Source organism: Mycotypha africana (assembly GCF_025528875.1).
Source record: "Mycotypha africana strain NRRL 2978 chromosome Unknown BDF20scaffold_12, whole genome shotgun sequence".
Taxonomy (NCBI): domain Eukaryota; kingdom Fungi; phylum Mucoromycota; class Mucoromycetes; order Mucorales; family Mycotyphaceae; genus Mycotypha; species Mycotypha africana.
In genome coordinates, this window is record NW_026515736.1 from 64,580 (window position 1) to 85,149 (window position 20,570).

Sequence of the window (20,570 nt, forward strand, 5' to 3'; positions counted from 1 at the left end):
ACACTGGCCAAATGGATTCAATACCAAGAAAACGCCATAGCAAGCACCCAACCCCTCCCTTTTTTGGAGGCCATGTGGCTCTATCGCTCATAATTGGCTTACGCACTTTGATAAACTGGTGATCTATTATCATTATGACGAACAGGAACGCATAAGTGAATTCATGATGGCCATGCAAGGAAATGCCAATGACTGGTGGAAAACTCTTACGGATACTGACAAAAAGTCTATCCAAACCATCCGCTCCCAGTTCCAAACCTTCTTTGGTTCATCCGAGGATGAAATGGCCAAAGCAATCAATACTTTGGATAGCCTAAAGCAAAATAGCGAACCGATGACAACTTTCGGTCCTTGTTTACTTTTACTCATTACCACTGTGACAAAAGACAACTTCTAGCTTCAAATGAACTACTTTTACAAGGCCATTAATCCTGACTTGGCAAAATCAGTCGTGTCAATGAAGCCCACAAGCATACAAGCTGCCATTAACTTTGCTACTGAGATAGAGCGCAATATGACTTACAATAAGTTACCCGCACCATTCCTTAAACCATCGGCTCCTCCTCCGGCCCCCGCCCTAGCCACATTTCCTACCGAACCTATGGACATAGATGTCAATGCTCAAAAGTACGGGAGATCATATGGCAATTATAAGAAGGCCAACTACAAGAAATTTGATCTCTGTAACCGGAATAGCCACTGGACGCGAGAATGCTATTATCTCAACAAAGCTCAAGAAGAAATGAAGATACAGACAAAGAGACCTACTAACAAAAATTGGAACCATCGAAGTAATGCCCAGGCGATTGCCTCGCCGAGAAGCGGCAATACTCCGAACCTAATGAGGACCATATTGTTTCGCAACAAACAGAGGATGATGGGTTCAACCTCACTGATAATATCTTTTATAAGCTTTATAGTCTCCCTCCTATTAATAAGCAAGAAGCTCAAATTGATGATTTAACCATACCTACGGTGATAGGAAGTCGTGAAAACACTTACAATATCTCTTTGATTGCCCAAATTCCTACCTATCACATGGACGGCAGTATGCAAGTTAAGGTTTTAATTGATACAGGCGCGGAAATATCTACAATATGTGCTGCAGAGGTTGAAAAGCTCCGGTTGCCTATGGCTAAAGCACCTAAAATACGTATCTGCTACGGCAATAACTCGACAGGATATTCTGATCAAACGTGTATCCTCTCTTGCTCTATCCAAACTACAAATTACCTTTCTCATGTCTTCTGAGTGACTCCTGCTCAAAATGTTTCAATCATCCTTGGAATGGACTGGTTAATGAAGCAAGGTGTTCTCATTGACCCTGTACACAAGCAATTGCTGAATAGAAAAGCATATAGAAGTGGTTACAGTATTAACAACTCGGTGGTGAACTCAAAAAACCCCTCTATTACTACTGGCGGAGATAGGGTCGCCTTGAAAATCCAAACGCTGAACGAACAATTGGGTCCGCTGCATGGGATCCATCCTTAGATAAAACATATACTGCTACTTCACCCTAATTTATACAATGATAGCGAAACCCAGACGGTTACCAATGCTCCGGTATACCATCGTATCGATACGGGGGATACGCAACCAATTGCTGCTCGAGGACGGCGATTGCTATCAAGGAAAATGAGGTGGTTGATTCGGCAGTAAACAAGATGCTCGAACGTGGTGTCATAAGACCAAGTAACTCTCCGTGGTGCGCACCTCCTGTGGTAATCCAAAAAAAAAGCGGTGATTATCGATTCTGCAACAATTTCAAACGATTCAACAGTGTGGCCAGAAAAGATAAGTTCCCGCTAGAAAGGATGGAGGACCTTTTGGATAGATTATCCGGGTCCATATTGTTCACATTGATAGACCTGAAGTCTGCTTACTGGCAAATACCTATATATGAAACTGATAAATACAAGACGGCTTTCAAGACCAGGAATGGACTGTATGAATACAACGTTTTGCCTTTCGGGCTATGCAATGCGCCACCAACGTTTGCAAGGTTCATGCACTGTATCATGAAAGAAGTGTTTCCATTCACCATCATCTACTTGGACGATATTCTAATTCATAGTCAATCTGAAAAGACCATATCACACATGTTACTAAAGTGTTGCGCATCTTACACCATTGGAATCCAAAACTGAGCCTTGACAAATGCCAATTCTTAAAGCTTGAAGTCACGTTCCTTGGATTCTTGGTTTCTGGTACAGGCATACACTCCAACCCTAATCGGGCATATCCTATTCGGCACTTCCCCACTCCTACAGACCTTAGAGAACTTCAGCAATTCCTTGGCCTCTGTAACTTTTACCATCGATTCATAGCAAACCTCTCTTCTACGGCGGCACCACTCTATCGATTACTCAGAAAAGACACTCCATGGCATTGGTCGAAAGAGTGCGAGAAGACTTTCAAGAAGTTAAAGAGTATCCTGACATCCTTACCCAAGTTAGCTTATCCAAATGCCAACCTCCCCTATGAAATTCATTGTGATGCTAGCCAATTCGCCATGGGCGCGGTGCTGGTACAAACAGGTAGACCGATAGCTTTTGCCAGCAAGACCTTAAATCCGGCTCAAGTTCTGTCACAGAAAAAGAATGTTTGTGACGTGTTTGGTGAGATAATAACTGCAATACTCGAGTACGTACAACCAGGTAGAGAATACTATCTACCACGGTCTATCTTTCTATATTGCATCTCATATAGGTTATGCGCAACATATAACAAGATATAGGCCTAAGTTTACTAATCACACATCAAGCATTTGAACCTGAAATTAGTGGCTAGCATATGCGTCCTCAGATATAATAATTCCCATCAGACCTTATAAAGTGAATATTCTTTCCATTTCATCCGAAGAACCCAAAAAAAAACCCACCAAAGTTAATAGTCATCGACTTATAACAGTTATCAATTTTGAATAAGCAATATCATAGTAACTGCTTTTTCGCCAAGTGCAGATCAACCACGGCTTCGGGGCATATTAATGTCGAATTCTAACTCATCAACGAATACACAATGTCAAGATATTCAACTCCTTCATCAATTCATTTCTCAGCCCACTCAACGAGAAAGAGTTTATCATCGTTTCTGGCAAGAGATTGCTTGTCAACGGCTCTGATGCTAAGACTGCACTCCTCCTTCATAAACTCGGCTATTTTATTTTCTAGTCAGCAAAGATCCTTTGGCTTTATAAGTTTTTCTTGTATAAAAAAAATAACATCCACGATCTTCGTTGATATAAACATTATATTCGTTTCGTTCCTTCTGCGACGTGATCTCTTCCGTAATAGTGTCGGCAGGAGTTGTCTTAATTTGAACCTCCTGATTCTTAATATTTTTCGGTAATATTTGTCAACTTTTTCAAGCGTAATGACTACTCTTCAACTAAGGCGGTTAATTCCTCTCGTTGCTCATCAACAAACTTACTAGCACCCTCTTTATTGAAAAAATATCATACTCATTTCAAAGGAAAAATATATACTATCTTAAAAAACAATTTTGGGGGTACCAATTAAGACTAAAATGCTGTAAGACAGGAAAGAAAAATTAAGCTCTTCGTCACTGTCAATTGCCGTACTGAGGTTTTCTTTGGCAAACTCACTGTATTTTTGATATAAACTGACATAAACTTCTTTTGGTTGGTTTGCCCTCTCAACTATTATTCCTCATTAGGCTTTTTTTTTTTTATAAAACGCTCTCTTTAAACTTGCTGGTGCGGTATAAGTGCTGAAATATCCATCCTTCTTCCCATTTTCATAACATTCTTTCCAATTCATTATTTCTACCGACTGATTGAATTGAAGAGCATAATCCATATCGCTTTTTGGAATACCAGTTTCAGGCAAAATACCATCAGTGTTGTTATGGTTGATCTCGGTTTCATCGACTTGCTGTATCGTTGCTTCAGGTAATTCCAAAGGTGCTGGCATCGGTGACACACATGAAGCGTCTTTTTTAAAATATTTACGTCTACAAGTATCCGTATACAAGATTCCGTTGTCTGCATAGGCAAGTGCGCGTTTTCTAAGAAGACTATCTGGCATAGCCCCTATTACTTTTACTAATTTTTGTAATTGCGTGTTTGTTTGATTACAAACGTCAGCCATAGCCGATGCGATGGGTTTTACTACCTTTTCTTCCTCCATCTGCTCTTTGGCAATTCTGTAAAATGTTTGTATTGTTGTATCGTCTTTATGTTCCATGGACATCAAAGAAGTTTTTGTTTACAAAAGAAAACTCCAATTGCCAACAATGGATGAAGTGAAGGTTGTTTAATGTCCTCTTTGATTGTATCATTATCAATAATATAACAGTGTTCGGCCCAGTAATTACACGGGATTGCTATGAATGCAGGTAGGTTACGCGATATTTGAAAGATGAGCTTTGGACCCTCTGACGATTGTATATGCTTTTTTCTTGGATTATAGGTGACACTATTGATAGTTTACCGCATACTTATTTAGCGTAATTCTGCGCTTTACTTCGATCTGACTTGGTTCCAGTATGAAGAAGGGAAGACACACGGCTGTATGCGGTGGGTCTTTTTCGATGCGTGGAACTGGTCAGGTTATTTTCCTGAGCTTGGGCGGTTTCTCATGCCGTTGATACAGAACTTTCTCCATCCTCTTCTATATACAATAGGATATCAGAAAAGCGTCTCACAAAATATGACTATCAAAGTAAACGTTTAACGCTTGCCCTGAGCCAACTGCATCTGAACTCTTTTCTCAATCTCCTCCATATTTACATTCAAGCTCTCATCGTTCAGGCATATACGATCAGTTTAGGTTGCGCTTTCACATGGTCTTAATCACTTAAAATTCTTCAGCGCAAATTCCTGCCCCTTTCTGCTATAGGCTCCATTGCTTTTTGACCATCTTCCGACAGAATTGTTCCTTGACCGTTTTAAATACAAGAATAATATGATACGTTGCTTATGTTGTGCAAATTTGACATCAATGGCCTGCCATTTGAAGAATTCCGTTACTCCAAATTGAATCTTCCGTACACGCTAATTGGGGAACCTAAGCATTGTAGTGCAATTGTGATACAGACTAGGAGGTTGGATTTCAGATGGGAAGAGCGGAACAAGCAGATTGGATCAGACAAATCAAAACGTCAACAAATTTATTAAATTAAGCCTAAGGTAGGCGATGTACTGAAGTTCATGGATTGGGATCGCAGTTACAAGCTCAACACATTTTACGGAAACCCGTAAGAAGCTTATAAGTTATCTGCTATACTAATCAAGATACTGTGCGATTGATTGAAGATGCTGATGTGTCTGCGCCTTGAACTCGTTTCTCTTCTTTGAATTTAGCTTTGCAAAGCAGACTGCTTATAAACGGAACAGTGTTTCGTTATAATTATCATTAGGAAAATAACCTTTTATATTTTTTAAAGAAACGTTGCCTTGATTAGTTAGATGCAAATCACCAACAGTGCGAAGCCTTGTTGCTAGCTATACATTTTGAAGACATAGGCGTAGCCGATTTAATAGTAAAGGTAGATTCTAATACTCTGTTTAGGTCAACATATGTCTAGTTGTGCGTATGTACTGAATGGAAACTGTCACATTCTACCATATTCACTGTTACTGCCAGCTTATTTGTTTGTAATAAAAAATTGGGAGAAAAATTCTTTTAACTTATGGTCTTTCCCATTTTTCAGCCTTAACAATGGATACAAAAGCGGCGTTTCCCCAGAATCCAAAAGATCCATTCTGTCAACCTGCAGCAGCAGAGGTAGGAATGTATATTTAACTGCTATTTCTTCAGTACCAAACAGTAAAATCATCTAGGCTACGATTTCAACCTCTTGGTGGCCATCGCAGAATCAGCAAGACGGCATCGCTCCTAGATGGAAACTGTTGACATCGGAAGAAAAACAAGAACAAGCCAAAGTTATCAATAGATTAGGTAAACCGTAAAAGCAGACAAAAAAATGCGCTCCACAATGGACTACATGTTTGAGCTCTTCTTCCATATAGAATCAAAGCTGAAAAGAATACAAAAACAGAAAGACAACGTGTATAAATATAATCCTATCCCAGGTAAACAATAACTGTCTTACTCATTAGTTCTTGCAAGAATTTGTGTGTCTGATCCAAAACTTTATTTTTTTTTTTTTATTTTTTTTTCAAGCAATGGTAGACGGAACTGCGCTCACAAGTGAGGATGAGGATGATCGAGGTGCAGACGAGACAGCAAGTTGGCACTCTGTTGGGGAAATCCAAGAAGAACAGGAAGGCTTGCCCCTTTTATGGAAAGACAAGTCAATGTCGTTCGAAAACGCACCACGCAAAGCAGAGAAGAACTTCATTCCAGCTTTGCTCCAATGGTTCTATTGCTATTGTTGTTATAGTCAGCCGTAACAGTAAAATAACTATACAATATACCCCTAAAAACCCACTTCCCATTCGATTACCTCGTTTTCATCTTGCAAAACTATGTCCTTCACTTGCAATCAGCCCAAAATCTACCGAGCATTATGACTAGGAGATCAGCTGCATCAATTATGCCTCTGCAAGCAAGAACGGAGCATATTTTTGAGTGGATGAAAAGAAAGAACATAGAAAGGTTGGAATCAAATGTTGCTTTCAGCGCGCTTTATTGATTTGCGTAAAGGATACATAAAAGAATGAGCACAATTTGACAAACCGGGCTCACTCTCTCTCATGCTTCAATTTGCAGCAGCATTTGTTTATAAGTTTGACATTGTTCCAGGATGCTTTTCGTCAAGGTTTTAAATTCTGTCAACATAGGGGATTGGGCTTGCGTCTTTACAGTTTCCAAAATCATTACAGGTTTATCTTTATATGTCCTATTTATAGGTTCGTTAGTTCTTTTTTCTATTAGAATAGTTGTGTTAATAAAACAACTTCAGAGAAAGCTCAACTTACACAAATGCCCGCTCTTCCGAAGCTGTTTTACTATGCCCATGCTTTAAAAAGTTGTAATCGAGAGCGTAAATATTACATGCAATGTATATGTCTCTTACACAGAATTCAATAACAAGGTCCTGCTTTAATGGTGGGCTGAAAAACTATCACAATTGATTAGGAAATGTTAGCAATTCACTTTTATATCGTACTAGCGTATAGTAGAGAAGCTACATACTTTCGGGTGGCACACTTTGTAGGGAAATAATGCTGCCTCGCTGGGATAGTCAAATGCATGAAGTGCACGGTCGATATATTGATACATATCTTCTAGAAACTACTCAAAAAGGACGCTTAGACGCCTATCTTCTTTTTATTTGATTTTTGTATACTTACTGCAATAGTGGCTTGTTTATAAGAAGGTGTAACAAATGATTTGAGTCTGTTCGAAGCAAGTGATAAATAATTGCTGGCCTGCTTTGCCTGCAAAATTCATAGTATCAGTATAACCACTGCCAAAAAGATATAACCTACGTAAACACTGACTCTTGATTGCATACCTGTTCTAGAAAGTATGGCATATCACTATTTATTGCAGCCTTAATTAAATGATCTTGATGGTAACTGGAAACCTTAATTTGCAGCTCCTGAGAGTCCAAGGCACAACAAAATAGTTATCAGTTTCCAATTTTTTGCTGGAAAATCTGTATTTTGGAAATAAGTATTTACAGCTTTCGTAATGTAAGAGCCATTGAATACAACAAAGCCTTTCACAGTGTCATTCCTTTACACCACGAGAAGAAAAATTGTTTTTCAGTCTTTTTGCAGATGTTGGGGAAAAATATACAAGGATTCAAAGGCTGACTTATTTACAACGTCAAGGGTAATGAATCTGCTTTGGCTGCCATGAAGGAAAACAACAAAGTGTTAGGCCGATTTTAGCCCAGAAGAATTATTCAAAAATGACTGACCTTGGCTTGTTAAAATGTGTTGGCTTTTCTATGAGTTATATTGTTAATATTCTAACCCTTAACAGTAGTTTAAGCTTTGCTTTGTCCTGAGTGTAATTATATTACCTCCAGCTGTGCTTTTAACTCATTCAGAACGTTTGGAATGACATCCTCCAACAGCCAACATCTTTGCTTCACCTAGCGCCATGATTTGTTAACAATGAGGTTTAATAGTTCCAACTAGAGCATTGCTAGCCTACTTACTGCAGTGTCATGCTCCTCTTTTGAAAGCATTCCGATGAACAAAACCGAAAACAAAATAACCAAAGGCAAATGTGCATGAAAATAGCGTGCACTGAGTTTAAAGACAAAATCAGATGCATTGATTGTTACATTTTACAAAAAAGGTGGCACAGCCGCCTCAGGGACTTATTCAAGATAGACAAGCATCTGGGAAATTTCTGCAACCAAACATGTTGTACCTCTCTAAACCCACTATTATAGTTACTTTGGGAGTAACTTAACGTGTAGTTTTGAAAAGTCACTCATCAGTACCCCCATAACGTCTATAAGTGTTTAATATTTTTGTAAAGTCACATCAGCAGGTGACTTTAATTACATTAATTTTACGCTAGAGCTATTAACAAACAACCGATGTGCAAATAGCTTTGTACACATTTAAAATCTTTTTTAAGGAGTCCTCAATCTGTTCAATGGGGTAATTTTTAAGGTTTGTTGTATGAAGTCTATGATAAATTGAGTTGTTGATTAAGGTGCAGACGAGATATTAATTGCCATGCAGTAGGTGTAATGTCGGCTTTACTCTTTGGGTTTATATATTAGTCAGGCAGTGCAAGCTTTGTTCACATTCACTTTTTCTCCACTTTTTTTTTTCAAAGCTCCATTTTGCATTAAAGCGCCAAATGATGACAGTGCTATCCATGAAAACCGATAAAGAGTATCAGTTATTAAACGACTATACAGATATGACAGACAACGAGAAGTATTCCTACGATGAAGAACGTACTCTATGCTACAGTAGCAATTCACCTTCTACTGAGACTGCAACAGATATCACACATACTGCCATCAATCGAATTCCTCACAGAGAGCTTTTGAAAGGCGTGAAACAACATGTAGAGGAGCATTTCGATAGACCGGAATTAGTTCGAGATTGCATACTTGGTCTATCAGATGGCTTGACGGTGCCATTTGCACTAGCTGCTGGTCTTTCAAGTTTAGGTGATAGTCGTATAGTTATATACGGTGGTTTAGCAGGTCCTTATCTCGTCCTACATCATTGCCCTCCCTTTCCGCCCGAGCTTTTATTCTTACCATACACCTGTTTTTTAAACATAGAGTTAGTGTCAGGAGCAATTTCTATGGGTTTGGGAGGTTATCTGGCGGCCAAATCAGATTTTGATCATTACCATACAGAACGCGAGAGAGAAGGTAGAGTATATTAAACTCTGCCTAGAGATTATCTTGTCTAATGTATATAACTCTCTACTGTGACCAGCGCGGGAGGTAGAGCTATATCCAGACGAAGAAGAAGAGGAGATCATAGAATTATTTGAACCTTATGGCTTGGATCGTGAGTCAATGGAGCCAATGATGGCTCGTTTCAGACAAAATCCTGAAAAGTTTGTGGATTTCATGATGCGTTATGAATTGAATCTAGAGTTACCGGATCCGAATCGAAGCTGGGTAAGAATACCAGTTGTCGTAATGAGTGTGAGCTTCTTGGAGTCGTTATTGACTTTTCTTTTTTCAAAGATTTCTGCTTTGACAATAGGAATATCGTACTTTCTAGGAGGCCTGATTCCTCTTCTACCGTATTTTCTCGTTAGCGATACATATACAGCTTTATACGGATCTTGTTTAGTTACATTATTGACACTATTCGTTTTCGGATATATGAAGAGCATTTACCTTAGACCAAAGCAAGCATTCATGGGAGCTATTCAAACATTGGCTATCGGTGCTGTTGCAGCTGCTTTTAGCTACGGCATTGTCGCTTACGTCAATAGTCTTGATCCGTGAAACTCAAATAAAAAAAGTGGATTGATCCCCTCCTCTGTTTCAGTAATTGTTTTCACCTTTTTATTCAAGTATAAATCAATGGTAGTTTTCATTTCATTTAAAGGATAATAATATGGTCTTAGTTATTCAATTAACTCTTGTTCTGTCCTTCGTCGCAATTTCTCGTATTCTGAGATCTTGCTTGTCGCCTTCTTTGGGATAGCATAAAAAATTAAAATTTACTTGTCTCTCGAAGCATGAAAAGGTACAAAGTCATATTATAGAACGATTTAATAATCAACAATTAAGTTAATCAAGAAGCCTTATTGAATGCTACATATCAACTTTTTATAGACAGCCTTCTAAACGATGGAATACTTATACTCAGCAAAATTGTAAATAAGGCTCAGAAGAACCGCATTACATGCTTCAGCTATTTTCGTTTGGAATATTTTATCGTCGAGTAGGTTCTATCTTCTCATTTTCCCTTTTGCAAAAGTACAGAAGAGTTCGATCGGATACAATTTAACTGAGTAAAATAATTACCAGCATAAGCTCGGTGCAAACCAGTGAGACCTCAAGCATATGCAATTCCAAACCACAGAATTGTAATACAGGAACATTACAGATATCGACGACTTGACATATAATCTGATCGATGATATTCTTATCTGCAATCATCACTTTACATCTGTCGGATTGACAGTTTAAATTGCTTGGATCGTACTTAGAGAATTCAAACCGGTACAAACATTGTTATCAAGTCATGCATTTTAAGTTGCTTCGTCCAGAATAACGTACATATCAATTTCGAGATCAACAGTGCCACCTTCCTTAGCAAATCCAAAGACCGTATCATCCCATTTGATGCGCATGTTACTTACACTATTCAACAATTCTTCAATGGAGGATGTCAGAGCGTTATAACATAATCCCATTCTGAACAATCAGTTGCATGATCGAACAAGTAAGCCGACTTTTGGTGGCGCTTTATGATAAAATTCTTCATCCTCGATCTGGTTTGTTGCCTGCTTTTCATCTTTTACCCACTCTGACAGATTCTTCAGCTTCTTTTCCACTCGCGTTCTGCTCTTCGATACTACTTGTAAAGTGGGCGAGTAGCGCGTAGTTTAAGCTATGCAAGTTGCTAACTAATTCAGTATCTTCTTGTACTTGATTCGCTACCACCCCCTTGACAGCCACCATGCCTGATTCCCTTTTCTTGGCGTTGAGTCTATTTTCTAGTATTTCTTCCACAATATAGTTGGGGGAACTTGAGCTGAAGGTTCAATTGTCTTTGCTCTAGTTCTTTGATGTTTTGCTACTATTAATCGTCATCAGCCAATCATACATTTGAATTATGTTTTCTCGATCAAATATACTTCATTCATAATATACATCGAATTTTACTATGTTACTAATACCAATAGATGCTGGGTCAATATCCATGTCAGAGAAAGAGGAAGAAGCAAAGAAGAAAAAGTTTATTCAATGGAGTAAAACATCGTCCTTTTCTTTTAACAGCGAGGTATAATAAAAAAACAAAAGAAGGGGAGGGAAAAGTAGCTGCTGTATAATCACGCAGAAATCACAATAAACATGCAAACGTTCAACCTTCTCCTAAACTGGTATAGTATCTTCAATTCTTTCTTTCATCCCAGTAGTCGTCTAATCAGTTTGAATTTTTCAATACTATCACACTTTACAAAAATATGATTAGACATATTTTTATTTTTCAAATACCTGCAATAACATACTTACTAGAACCATCACAACTCGATCAAAGGAAGCAAGAAGAGAACTACCTAATAGTACGAAACGAGGAGCATTTCTTAAAAAAGAGGTCCCAACTCATCTACATCGCAACATACTAAGAGGTAACTACCATAATGAAGTGGCTATAGAATAGTATCACCTATCCTGAGCCAAAGCGTATAAAAATACTTCTTCATTATAATACATGGTTAAAAGCATGTATTCCCAAGCGCCATGTTGGGAGTGACGTGTTTGGTGAGATAATAACTACAATACTCGAGTACGTACAACCAGGCAGAGAATACATTCTATCACGGTCTATCTATATTGCATCTAATATAGAACAAGATACAGGCCTAAATATAATAATCACACAATAAGCATCTGAACCTGAAATTAGTGACTAGCATACGCGTCCTCAAATAATAGAATTCCCATTAAACCTCACAAAGTAAATAATCCTTCTACTTCATCTGAAGAATAATAAAGACACCCAAGTTCATAGTCATCGACTTACAACTGTTATCAATTTTTTAATAAGCAAATACAACACCGTCATAAAGCGATGACTGACTTTAAGGATGCAATCAACGAAATTGCTGATCGAAGTCTAAATTCGAACAATGCAAACAAAGAACTAATCAAGTGGGCAAAAGCTTTAAGGAAATCCAACATCAACGTAAATAGAACCACTTATCTTTTTTAAAAAAAATTAACTAAACTTTTTTGTAATAGCTGTTTACTTCTCCTCTGATATTTTCACATTTTTATTCACTTCGTCGTCGCAATTTACTTCAAGCTAAGAAACTTTTACGAGTACAAGAAGAAGAGGAATTTATTAACGATCAACTGAAGGATACTGAGAGTAACCATGAGAAAGAAGAAACAAATCCGACACAAATCACTAGAGAAACAAGCCAAGAAGTAAATCAAGATGTACAAATTGAAATTACAGGTGAAAACCCCTTATCACAAAACCCTGAAGATGTATATACCAATGTACATAGGCTACAATATCTGAAGTCGAGGTTTGAACAAAATTTCAACGCCATGAAAACGGAAGATAAGTGGTACTTATCAAGTGGAAAATGCGTAGAAGATGAATTATATGCTTTTGGAATGCAATGTGTGGAAGAACATCCTAGCCATTCATTCATTATTGACGTCAGCGATAAGAATCTTGTCAAATACAATGTATTCAATGAAAATGAATTGAGAGAAATAGAAACGTTCAATAAACAGGAGATATACAAAATGCCGTTATCTTTACGTGACTACTTGAATAGTTTCAACAAGACTGCAGCTGCTGATATACGACGTGAGATATTTACATCACAAGAGTTTGATAAGAATTATAGCCATGACCTATCAAGTGATTTTGACTGGATTAGACATTCTGTCTACACATTGCTGAGATTATACGAGTCAGATAAATTGAAAAAGCCCCACAGAGAATCTTGGTATCTTTCTCACGTTTGGCAATTCATCAGTAGTGTCTTTGACAATATAGAAAATATTGATGTTCTTAGGTAAGCAAATTACTATATCATTTATGCTTAACACTTTTGTACTAATATTATTTTTCCAGTCAAGAATGTTCCAGTGTAAGCTCTAGTAAAAGAAAAAATAAGGATCGTTCAATTGGAAGTATTGAAATGCGAGAAAGGAAAAAGATGGGCTATCGATGTGATATGATTTTTTGTGAAAATCGAGTTGGTCATGATGAAATTATTGAATATGGTGCTTCAGAAGCAGGAAAATTGTATGATGGTGACGAAGGGACAAAAAGATTGGAAGAAGGATCCAAAAAACTACCGAAGTGTTTGAAGAATATGTTGGACCGTTTATTACTCAAAAAAGATGATAAGATCGAAGATACGAACAATTGGATTTGTTCATTCTGGTCTTGAATCATTTTTTATGACGGCAGATCGCCCTGTTAAATATGCGACAAGGATAGTCAAATCAAGGAGAACCCGTATTTCAAATGATATATCAGGCTTTGGTTCAACCGTTTTACCCGTTCTTTATTCTGCCTGGATTACTAAAGAAGTTGTTAAAAACGTACAAAATGTGTTGTATGCACCCGTTGAAGGCGATAATGCTGAAAACTCAAGCTGGTTAGACGATTACTGGGATGAAGAAACAAATGAAGCTATTATACCAGAAACATCAACATCAAGTGACCTTCGCATTGGAAAGAAGATTAAAAGAACATAATTGATATAAGCAACAGTATTAATAAATAGTAAATAGTAATGAAACCTCTTTGTAATTTGAAGTAAGAATGGTTTATTGCCTTATTTTCTGAAAATTGATCAGAGGATTCTCGAATAATTTTCTCTGTTGTAATGCTTACGAATAAATATCGAATCAAGATACCTTAATCCATCAACAATAGCAGTAAATTCAACACGTTGTAGCTTAAAGATTATCAACTAAGAAGTTTGTTCTATAGTTGATTTGTTCAGGATATCCTAAATCCAACTTTTATTGACTTATTAGGAAAAATAAATAAAGCGTAGGATTTGGTCGAAGATTGATTAAAGCCTTTGACGAAAGCAACTTTAAACGTTAAGAAATGAGAAAGGAAGTTTCGCTTCCAAATCTAGATCCAAAAAAAAAAGTCTTGGCAAGCAAGCTAAAGGTTTTTGAAAGGTATTGCGGAGATCAAAAACTAACCCTTTTGGGTAGTCGATTTTAGACAGCAGCAAGCTTAATTGCTGGTAACAGCTGTGTTTCTGTTTTGTTTTTCTCTTTATCTTTATAGACTCACCATTCACCTTGACAACCTTCTCCTTCGGTCGAATACTCCATGTCATTTGCAGGCATTTGGAGGAGATTTTTGCTGACAATATTATGTCTTAGCTGTATAGTAAGAGCTGATACTGTCGATTCATACTGTATAAGACATTCCAATACACAAAGAAAATACAGTGCTGTTGGCAAATGCTCAACTGTCGCCACAACTAATACGACGCCAAAAAAGCGACCTATATCGGTAGCTATATCGGATCATTTCAATGGTACAAACACTCAAGACAATACAATGCAGAACATGATAGAAATCGATTTGATCTGTTTGGCCGACAGTGATGTTTGTAATAAAGTTGAAGCTACAATGGCAAAAGCATCAACAATTATCACATCAGCTTTTCGATTAGAAACGCCATTGAGAGTGAACGCATCATATTTCAGTTTTTGCGAATACATGGATTGCTTAGATAGTAGCAACCAAGCATCTATCGCTGAAACATTTCCAACAGTATCGTTTCTTATGGTTGATCTAAGTGATAACATGACACGAATGTATGCTCAGCCATTACTAAAGCAATTCGGTAACTTGACAGCGAAACCAGCTTGGTCAAGATATGATATTGAGGCACAATTCAACAGCGAGACTAATTGGTACTATCCAGTAAGCCGAGTTTTATTTAATTTAACCTTGTGTATACACATATACACATGAATTAATTTTCTTTTACTTTTTTTTTTTTTTAATTGTTTGCAAACTGCTGTTGCTAGACTGACGATGGTCCAATCGGCAGTAATCAAATCGATTTTCTTGGAAATGTGATTCACGAGTTAATTCACGGTCTCGGTCTAATGACATCCTGGGGAGATATATTTTTCAGACACTTAGCACCCTTATTTCCAGACAATGTTCTTGAGTACTTTATCACACCCAGTCTTCTAGCATCCATGGACAAAGCACAATCATTAAATGATTATAGCTCGTCTCAACCATTTTGGGGATTTGTTGAGTTTGCCTTCGACAAATTCCTTGCTTATAAAACTAAGCGTTTCAACACAACAGATGGATCCTTCCACTCGCTATCTTCTACTACCACTAGGCTCAACAAATTTGCACAATCGAATACCTTATTTCGAACCGCTGTTGATTTTGCGAATGCATGGTATCATTCGGAATCCTATGAGCATGCTAAACGAGCGTATGGGAGAGCTGTTACAGCATTGGAAATTTCAGCCATTGTCAACAACGAGCCGATATTCTGGATGGAAACGTCACTGGATCCCTTCTCTCCTGGTTCTTCATTGTGTCACGTCGATCAATCACAATATGCAAACACATCTGATTATTTGATGATATATTCAGCACAACAAGGCATTTCTTCCACCTCTTTAACCACTCGATACCCTTATGGTCCTATAGGGCCTCGATTAGCAAAAATGATGGCTGCTCTGGGTTACCGAATGGACCCTAAATATGCTGCCACTACCATTCGGCCGCAATTACGTTTTTGGAGCCCTCCGCTGCAACTAGTAGGTACCGAATCAAATCCTTCTCCAACTGCAGCCATTGATAGAAGTGGACCTGCACGGCTTCCACCAACGGCATCAGCAGGAACAGATCCTACCGCATTAGCAGGCGTATCTCCCACGAAATCAGATGCATTGTCTTTACATTTCTCTATTTATCATTGGTTTATTGCAAGCTTAACCACTATCATTACTATCTTTTATTTATAATTTGTTCTTTCCAAAGAAACTATTGTACCATACACTATTTATATTTATTTATTAATCTATTCACTTTCCTTTTAACCCTAACATTTGTAAACCTACACTTTATTGGAATATGATTGTAGAAAAATGAAATAAAAAGAATACGAAGAAAACAGTCTCAAGTAGCTCCTTTCCACAACACAATATATTCACGATTTGTTATCCTCTTCAATATACTTGGTGATATGTTCTGTAGGTTAAAAATGTATTGTACATTAGAATCAAAAAACGATGCGAGCAAAGCAAAATTTACTTGCCTTGAAACTTTTTTTTTTTTTTTTGTTTGCTAATAACTCCCTTGGTATCAATGGATATACAATGCCAACAAAAATCTTTACCTTATGCATGTATAACCGTTTTGCAAAATAGTTGGATATCACTAAACGACGTCAAGAATGGCTATTTAGTGATAGAAATTATCGACTTAATCTGTTCAAACATAGGCTTAAATGACTTTGATCTGCTGTGAAAAGATTCATTCTCAACTCAAAAACTACCCTTTTCTGAGGTAATTGGTGTTTAAATTGTTTAACATTACTAGAATTGTCACAACACTTTCTTCATATAGATCATGCACGTTGAAACTTTGGCATTTTCAAAGTTAACCAAATTAATATTGTGCTAAGGACTAGATGAACCGTTTCGGAAAATCTACAGGTTGATTGACAGGAACAGAATCCACATGGGCCCTTAAAAGTATGCGAAAAAGTAACTGAATGGCTTTTTACCAGACGAGTCGCAATAGCAAAAAAATAGAAAAGGCTTCTTTCCAGTAAAATGCGAATGTGCTAAGATACTTAGGAATAGCTTAGCACTGAAAGGAATATTTATTGTTTGTTCTGTAAGTAAATATTCATGTAGTCATGTTAGGATCTAAATCGCGTTTAGAATAGTACGATCAATAATAGTGTGGTAATCCATATAGCAGAACCCGCTGATTTTATCACACTGTAGGCTTTGCCTTCAAAAAAACTTTGTATATGGAAGTCATCTTCGTGAATCATATCATTTTCATCCTCCTCCATGGGATCAGAGACCTCTTGTATGACGACAGCCTTTTGTCCTTGATGATACTCTGGTTGTCCAAATGAGAATTTGTCTGTAACATACTCAGAGCTGGCAGCAGCTAAAATTTAGGAATGAGACAATGGTTAGTTTCTCCAATGATGTAGAACAATCGGGAAGCAAAAGTGGAAGAGTCTTACATTCTTTGTAAGGTGCAGGATCATTTAAACAACCATCGAGTCGAACCATTGTATATCCTTCTTTATCAATGGTATTGATCACGTAAGGAGCCGCACTTAACGATCGTGTATACGGCAAATCATATTGGATAGAGATGAAAGAGCCTTTCACATCATAAGTATCCTTATACTTTCTGAACATATCTGCATACGCCTGTTGGATCGAATTAGGGCCAGTTACTTCCTTTTTAATGTAATCTTGACTATCAAGATTATACCCAACCACCACAAAACCCATTTGGTTCAATATATTTTCGGTTCGTGTATCTTCCACTTCAGTGTAATGTAAGCGAACGTATTTAGGCGCACCCACTTGAATCACCTTTTCAATAATTTCGGCATTCTTAATAATATCGTCACGTAACTCTTCATCTGAGAGCGCAGTATGGTCATCGTTGGGAACACGGTAAGTCATACCTATGAGATGTCCTGCGTTATAAAGGTTTTGAACTACCATAGCGTATTGTTGAGCGTGAAGCCAGGTGGCATTGACAAAGAAAGTAGCATGAGCATCTGCATTCTTGAGTTCACGAGCTATCTTGGCAGTTACATCACTTGGTCCTTCACTCTGTCGTTAGACATAGAGAGAAAGAAACGGAAAGAGTCAAGATAAAAACAAACATCTTTATGACGGTTGGACTGCGATCAACTTACGTAGGTTAAAGCGACCTGACCATGAGTCTTACAGTTAGTCATCTTGGGCACAGGCGCATGACTGGTGACAGTAGCCGGAGTCTCTGTTGAAATACGTATCAACAACGGATATAAATTGAATTATTCATCTGACTACTTTGGGATAGCGCAGGATGACTTGATATAACGGTGTTCCCTCTTACCTCCAACTCCAATGGATGCACTACCCGTCGACACCGAGTCAACCGTAGTAGGATCCATTATGGCTTCCGTCTCATTATCATTTTTGATAAGATAAGGCTCTATTTCTTGGGGTGGCCCAGCATTTTCTCTGTGTTGATCAACAGCAACAGGGCCAAACCGAATCACTTGATTAATTTTATCCATAATAGAGGCGGTTGGTTGCGCTATTTGATTGCTACCATCTTCGGTACTATTCAGATGGTTGTTCTCAGTGTGGGGTGGATGAGTATTTCCGTCATGCTCGAATTCAGTGGAAGCAGCGTAGAGACCTTCGTTTGGATCGACCAAATGAGAAACATTTGTAGGATGTTGCTTTGCGACAGCAAGAGCTGATATGGGTATAGCGGTGTAAACAAGTAGATAGCTTACTAAAAGGCCTAAAAAAGCTAGAAAAAAGAAAACCGTAAAGCGTGATATTGTGAGAGGAGTGCACCAAAAGGGTTCGTCTATTCATTTGGTTACTACTTCCCTACTTACCCAATTTCCTTTGACACATTTAACCAGACTTTCTTAGGACCTGACGATGGGTGTATGGTAATGTAGGATTTGAAAACTTGAGAGTAAAGAAAGAGAGTTTTCAATTCCTATTGCAATTTGTACTTACCTTCTCACTTATCTCTTATTCTGCCACGGGAATTTTTTATTCAAAGTTAATGTAATTCTATTCAAGGCTAGGTATGTCAGTAAAATTAGAAAGATTAAATTTTCTTTCTTTCCTTCATGCTTGAAAGTTATTTCTAGTAAGGCAGTAGAAAATAAAGTACTAAACTATTAACTCACCAGAGCCTGCGTTTCTATCTATCTGTTCCAATGAACATAGTGATACCTCAATTCAACTATCCGTATAATAATGACTGACGATTAAAGTTGACTGCATAATTGCCTGAATGCGTCGAAGTCTCCGTTTCAAAGATTTAATCTCATTTGAGGATACTATGTGTCGAGGCCTTGAACCTTCGCAGTACCAATAGAGTTTAACAGAAAACTCAACATGTATTCGATTGTAGAAAAAGACAATTCATGAACAGATGGCCAAATGTATCAGCATCAGCTTTGATTCAAGGCTTGTTTATCTATTGCCAACAGAATAGGCGGTAACTGCAAGCAGATAGGGGCGGCTGAATGGCGCTTGTATGATGGAAGCTACGGTCGTAGCAACAAGGTCAAGGCAGCAAGGTAAAATAGACTGTCCATTACCAACCTTTTTTTTTGCACATCTTCAACCAGCGAGGCACTTACACATGCTATACTAGAATGGACGTCTCTCTCTACAGGCTCTGCTATACATTGGGTCTATTTTTTGTCGCATAATATAACTCTGTTTCACCTCAAAGAGCTGTATTTATGTCGATGAGAATATTTCTTAATTGTATACAAATGATTTGCGAGCCTTTTTCCTTACATACTGCTTCAGTATGAACTCTTTGAAATTCTAGGGCCAACTTTTGTCATAAAGTATTGAAAAAGTTGCGTTCACTGTCTAGAGGACTAGAACTTTGGGTTTTTTTGGTTTTTTTTTTATATATATACTGTCGATGGTGATGGAAAAAAACCCTTTATTCAAGATATGAAAACGAGCAATAAAAGCCAATAAGATTTTGTAAATACATATTTAATGTGGATGGTGGTGATAACTAGGGATAGAAAGAGCAAACAGAGTATAAAAGGTGAGTGTGACGAAAGAGAGAGAGAGAGTACAGCACTAACTGGGTAACATGCGTCTTTTTCGTCTTTATTCAAGACGAGAGAGCATACGATGGAGGGTATTGTGAACCTTTTCAAGTTCATCGGTGACTTGAGCCAAACCTTCTTCTTCGTAACGACTTGCTGTTGACGAGGTCATTTCGCCGCATCGAAAGGCGCCTTCATTGTAAGCAGAATCAATATGACGAAGTCTTTGTTGTAGCTTTTCAACTTCATCAGCCGAGTAATTCCTATAGGCAAGTTGGTTGGATTCTTTGGCAATGTTCATCAATTCTTGATGATAATCCTCGAGATTCTTGACCATTGGCATCTTGAAAGTTGTGGTTTTCAAACAGAAGAAGTAAACAATAAAGTAAACGTGGTTCTTCAGAACGAAAAAGAAAACGGAAAACGAAGGCTATTTATATTAACTACAAAATGACTTTTACACGCACGCACACAGAGGGAGGGGGTGAGTGGGAACCTTTTACTGTTTAGAAAAAGGGAAAGTCTATTCATGCAATCATTTGATTGGAACATTATTCAGTACTGTTGTCCCAGCAGTATTTGTCTGCATGGAAAAAATAGAAAAAAAAGAATAAAGATGTGCGCGTGTGTGGCATG

At 37.8% G+C, this 20,570-nt stretch overlaps 9 protein-coding genes across 9 annotated transcripts; 5 read left to right on the forward strand and 4 right to left on the reverse strand.

Annotated features, from left to right (window-relative positions):
* The first annotated feature begins 164 nt into the window (after positions 1-164).
* BDF20DRAFT_165730 (uncharacterized protein) lies at positions 165-1,126 on the forward strand. Its single transcript, XM_053074836.1, has one exon. The coding sequence runs from the start codon at positions 404-406 to the stop codon at positions 962-964; it is 561 nt and encodes a 186-aa protein (XP_052931639.1). The 5' UTR covers positions 165-403; the 3' UTR covers positions 965-1,126.
* A 2,135-nt stretch (positions 1,127-3,261) lies between these two features.
* On the reverse strand, positions 3,262-3,938 carry BDF20DRAFT_894881 (uncharacterized protein; the record flags this gene model as incomplete). Its single annotated transcript, XM_053082424.1, has 2 exons — positions 3,262-3,483; positions 3,582-3,938. One exon carries the CDS (start codon positions 3,936-3,938, stop codon positions 3,678-3,680), a length of 261 nt encoding a protein of 86 aa, XP_052931640.1. The 3' UTR covers positions 3,262-3,483; positions 3,582-3,677.
* Positions 3,939-5,415: 1,477 nt separating this feature from the next.
* Positions 5,416-6,559, forward strand: BDF20DRAFT_165875 (uncharacterized protein). Its single transcript, XM_053074837.1, has 4 exons — positions 5,416-5,753; positions 5,810-5,927; positions 5,999-6,061; positions 6,153-6,559. The coding sequence occupies exons 1-4, from the start codon at positions 5,688-5,690 to the stop codon at positions 6,380-6,382; spliced, it is 477 nt and encodes a 158-aa protein (XP_052931641.1). The 5' UTR covers positions 5,416-5,687; the 3' UTR covers positions 6,383-6,559.
* A 124-nt stretch (positions 6,560-6,683) lies between these two features.
* On the reverse strand, positions 6,684-8,400 carry BDF20DRAFT_839311 (uncharacterized protein; the record flags this gene model as incomplete). Its single annotated transcript, XM_053079262.1, has 8 exons — positions 6,684-6,831; positions 6,911-7,053; positions 7,128-7,226; positions 7,286-7,372; positions 7,450-7,536; positions 7,966-8,037; positions 8,104-8,194; positions 8,348-8,400. 8 exons carry the CDS (start codon positions 8,398-8,400, stop codon positions 6,684-6,686), a joined length of 780 nt encoding a protein of 259 aa, XP_052931642.1.
* A 325-nt stretch (positions 8,401-8,725) lies between these two features.
* Positions 8,726-9,924, forward strand: BDF20DRAFT_894911 (VIT family-domain-containing protein). The gene is made up of 4 exons (XM_053082425.1): positions 8,726-9,117; positions 9,199-9,291; positions 9,359-9,546; positions 9,616-9,924. The coding sequence occupies exons 1-4, from the start codon at positions 8,763-8,765 to the stop codon at positions 9,880-9,882; spliced, it is 903 nt and encodes a 300-aa protein (XP_052931643.1). The 5' UTR covers positions 8,726-8,762; the 3' UTR covers positions 9,883-9,924.
* An 80-nt stretch (positions 9,925-10,004) lies between these two features.
* BDF20DRAFT_991162 (uncharacterized protein) lies at positions 10,005-11,128 on the reverse strand (the record flags this gene model as incomplete). The annotated part of the gene is made up of 4 exons (XM_053085341.1): positions 10,908-11,128; positions 10,663-10,759; positions 10,408-10,552; positions 10,005-10,073 (listed from the first exon to the last, which is right to left on the reverse strand). Exons 1-4 carry the CDS (start codon positions 11,065-11,067, stop codon positions 10,005-10,007), a joined length of 471 nt encoding a protein of 156 aa, XP_052931644.1. The 5' UTR covers positions 11,068-11,128.
* Positions 11,129-12,621: 1,493 nt separating this feature from the next.
* On the forward strand, positions 12,622-13,526 carry BDF20DRAFT_827803 (uncharacterized protein; the record flags this gene model as incomplete). The annotated part of the gene is made up of 2 exons (XM_053078194.1): positions 12,622-13,145; positions 13,205-13,526. Coding segments are annotated over 2 exons (846 nt in total), but the record flags the coding sequence as incomplete, so codon positions are not given.
* Positions 13,527-14,827: 1,301 nt separating this feature from the next.
* Positions 14,828-16,107, forward strand: BDF20DRAFT_828242 (uncharacterized protein; the record flags this gene model as incomplete). Its single annotated transcript, XM_053078232.1, has 2 exons — positions 14,828-15,034; positions 15,142-16,107. The coding sequence occupies 2 exons, from the start codon at positions 14,828-14,830 to the stop codon at positions 16,105-16,107; spliced, it is 1,173 nt and encodes a 390-aa protein (XP_052931646.1).
* A 920-nt stretch (positions 16,108-17,027) lies between these two features.
* Positions 17,028-20,277, reverse strand: BDF20DRAFT_916749 (uncharacterized protein; the record flags this gene model as incomplete). The annotated part of the gene is made up of 5 exons (XM_053084488.1): positions 17,028-17,269; positions 17,349-17,955; positions 18,042-18,124; positions 18,224-18,649; positions 20,019-20,277. The coding sequence occupies 5 exons, from the start codon at positions 20,275-20,277 to the stop codon at positions 17,028-17,030; spliced, it is 1,617 nt and encodes a 538-aa protein (XP_052931647.1).
* Between the last annotated feature and the right edge of the window lie 293 nt (positions 20,278-20,570).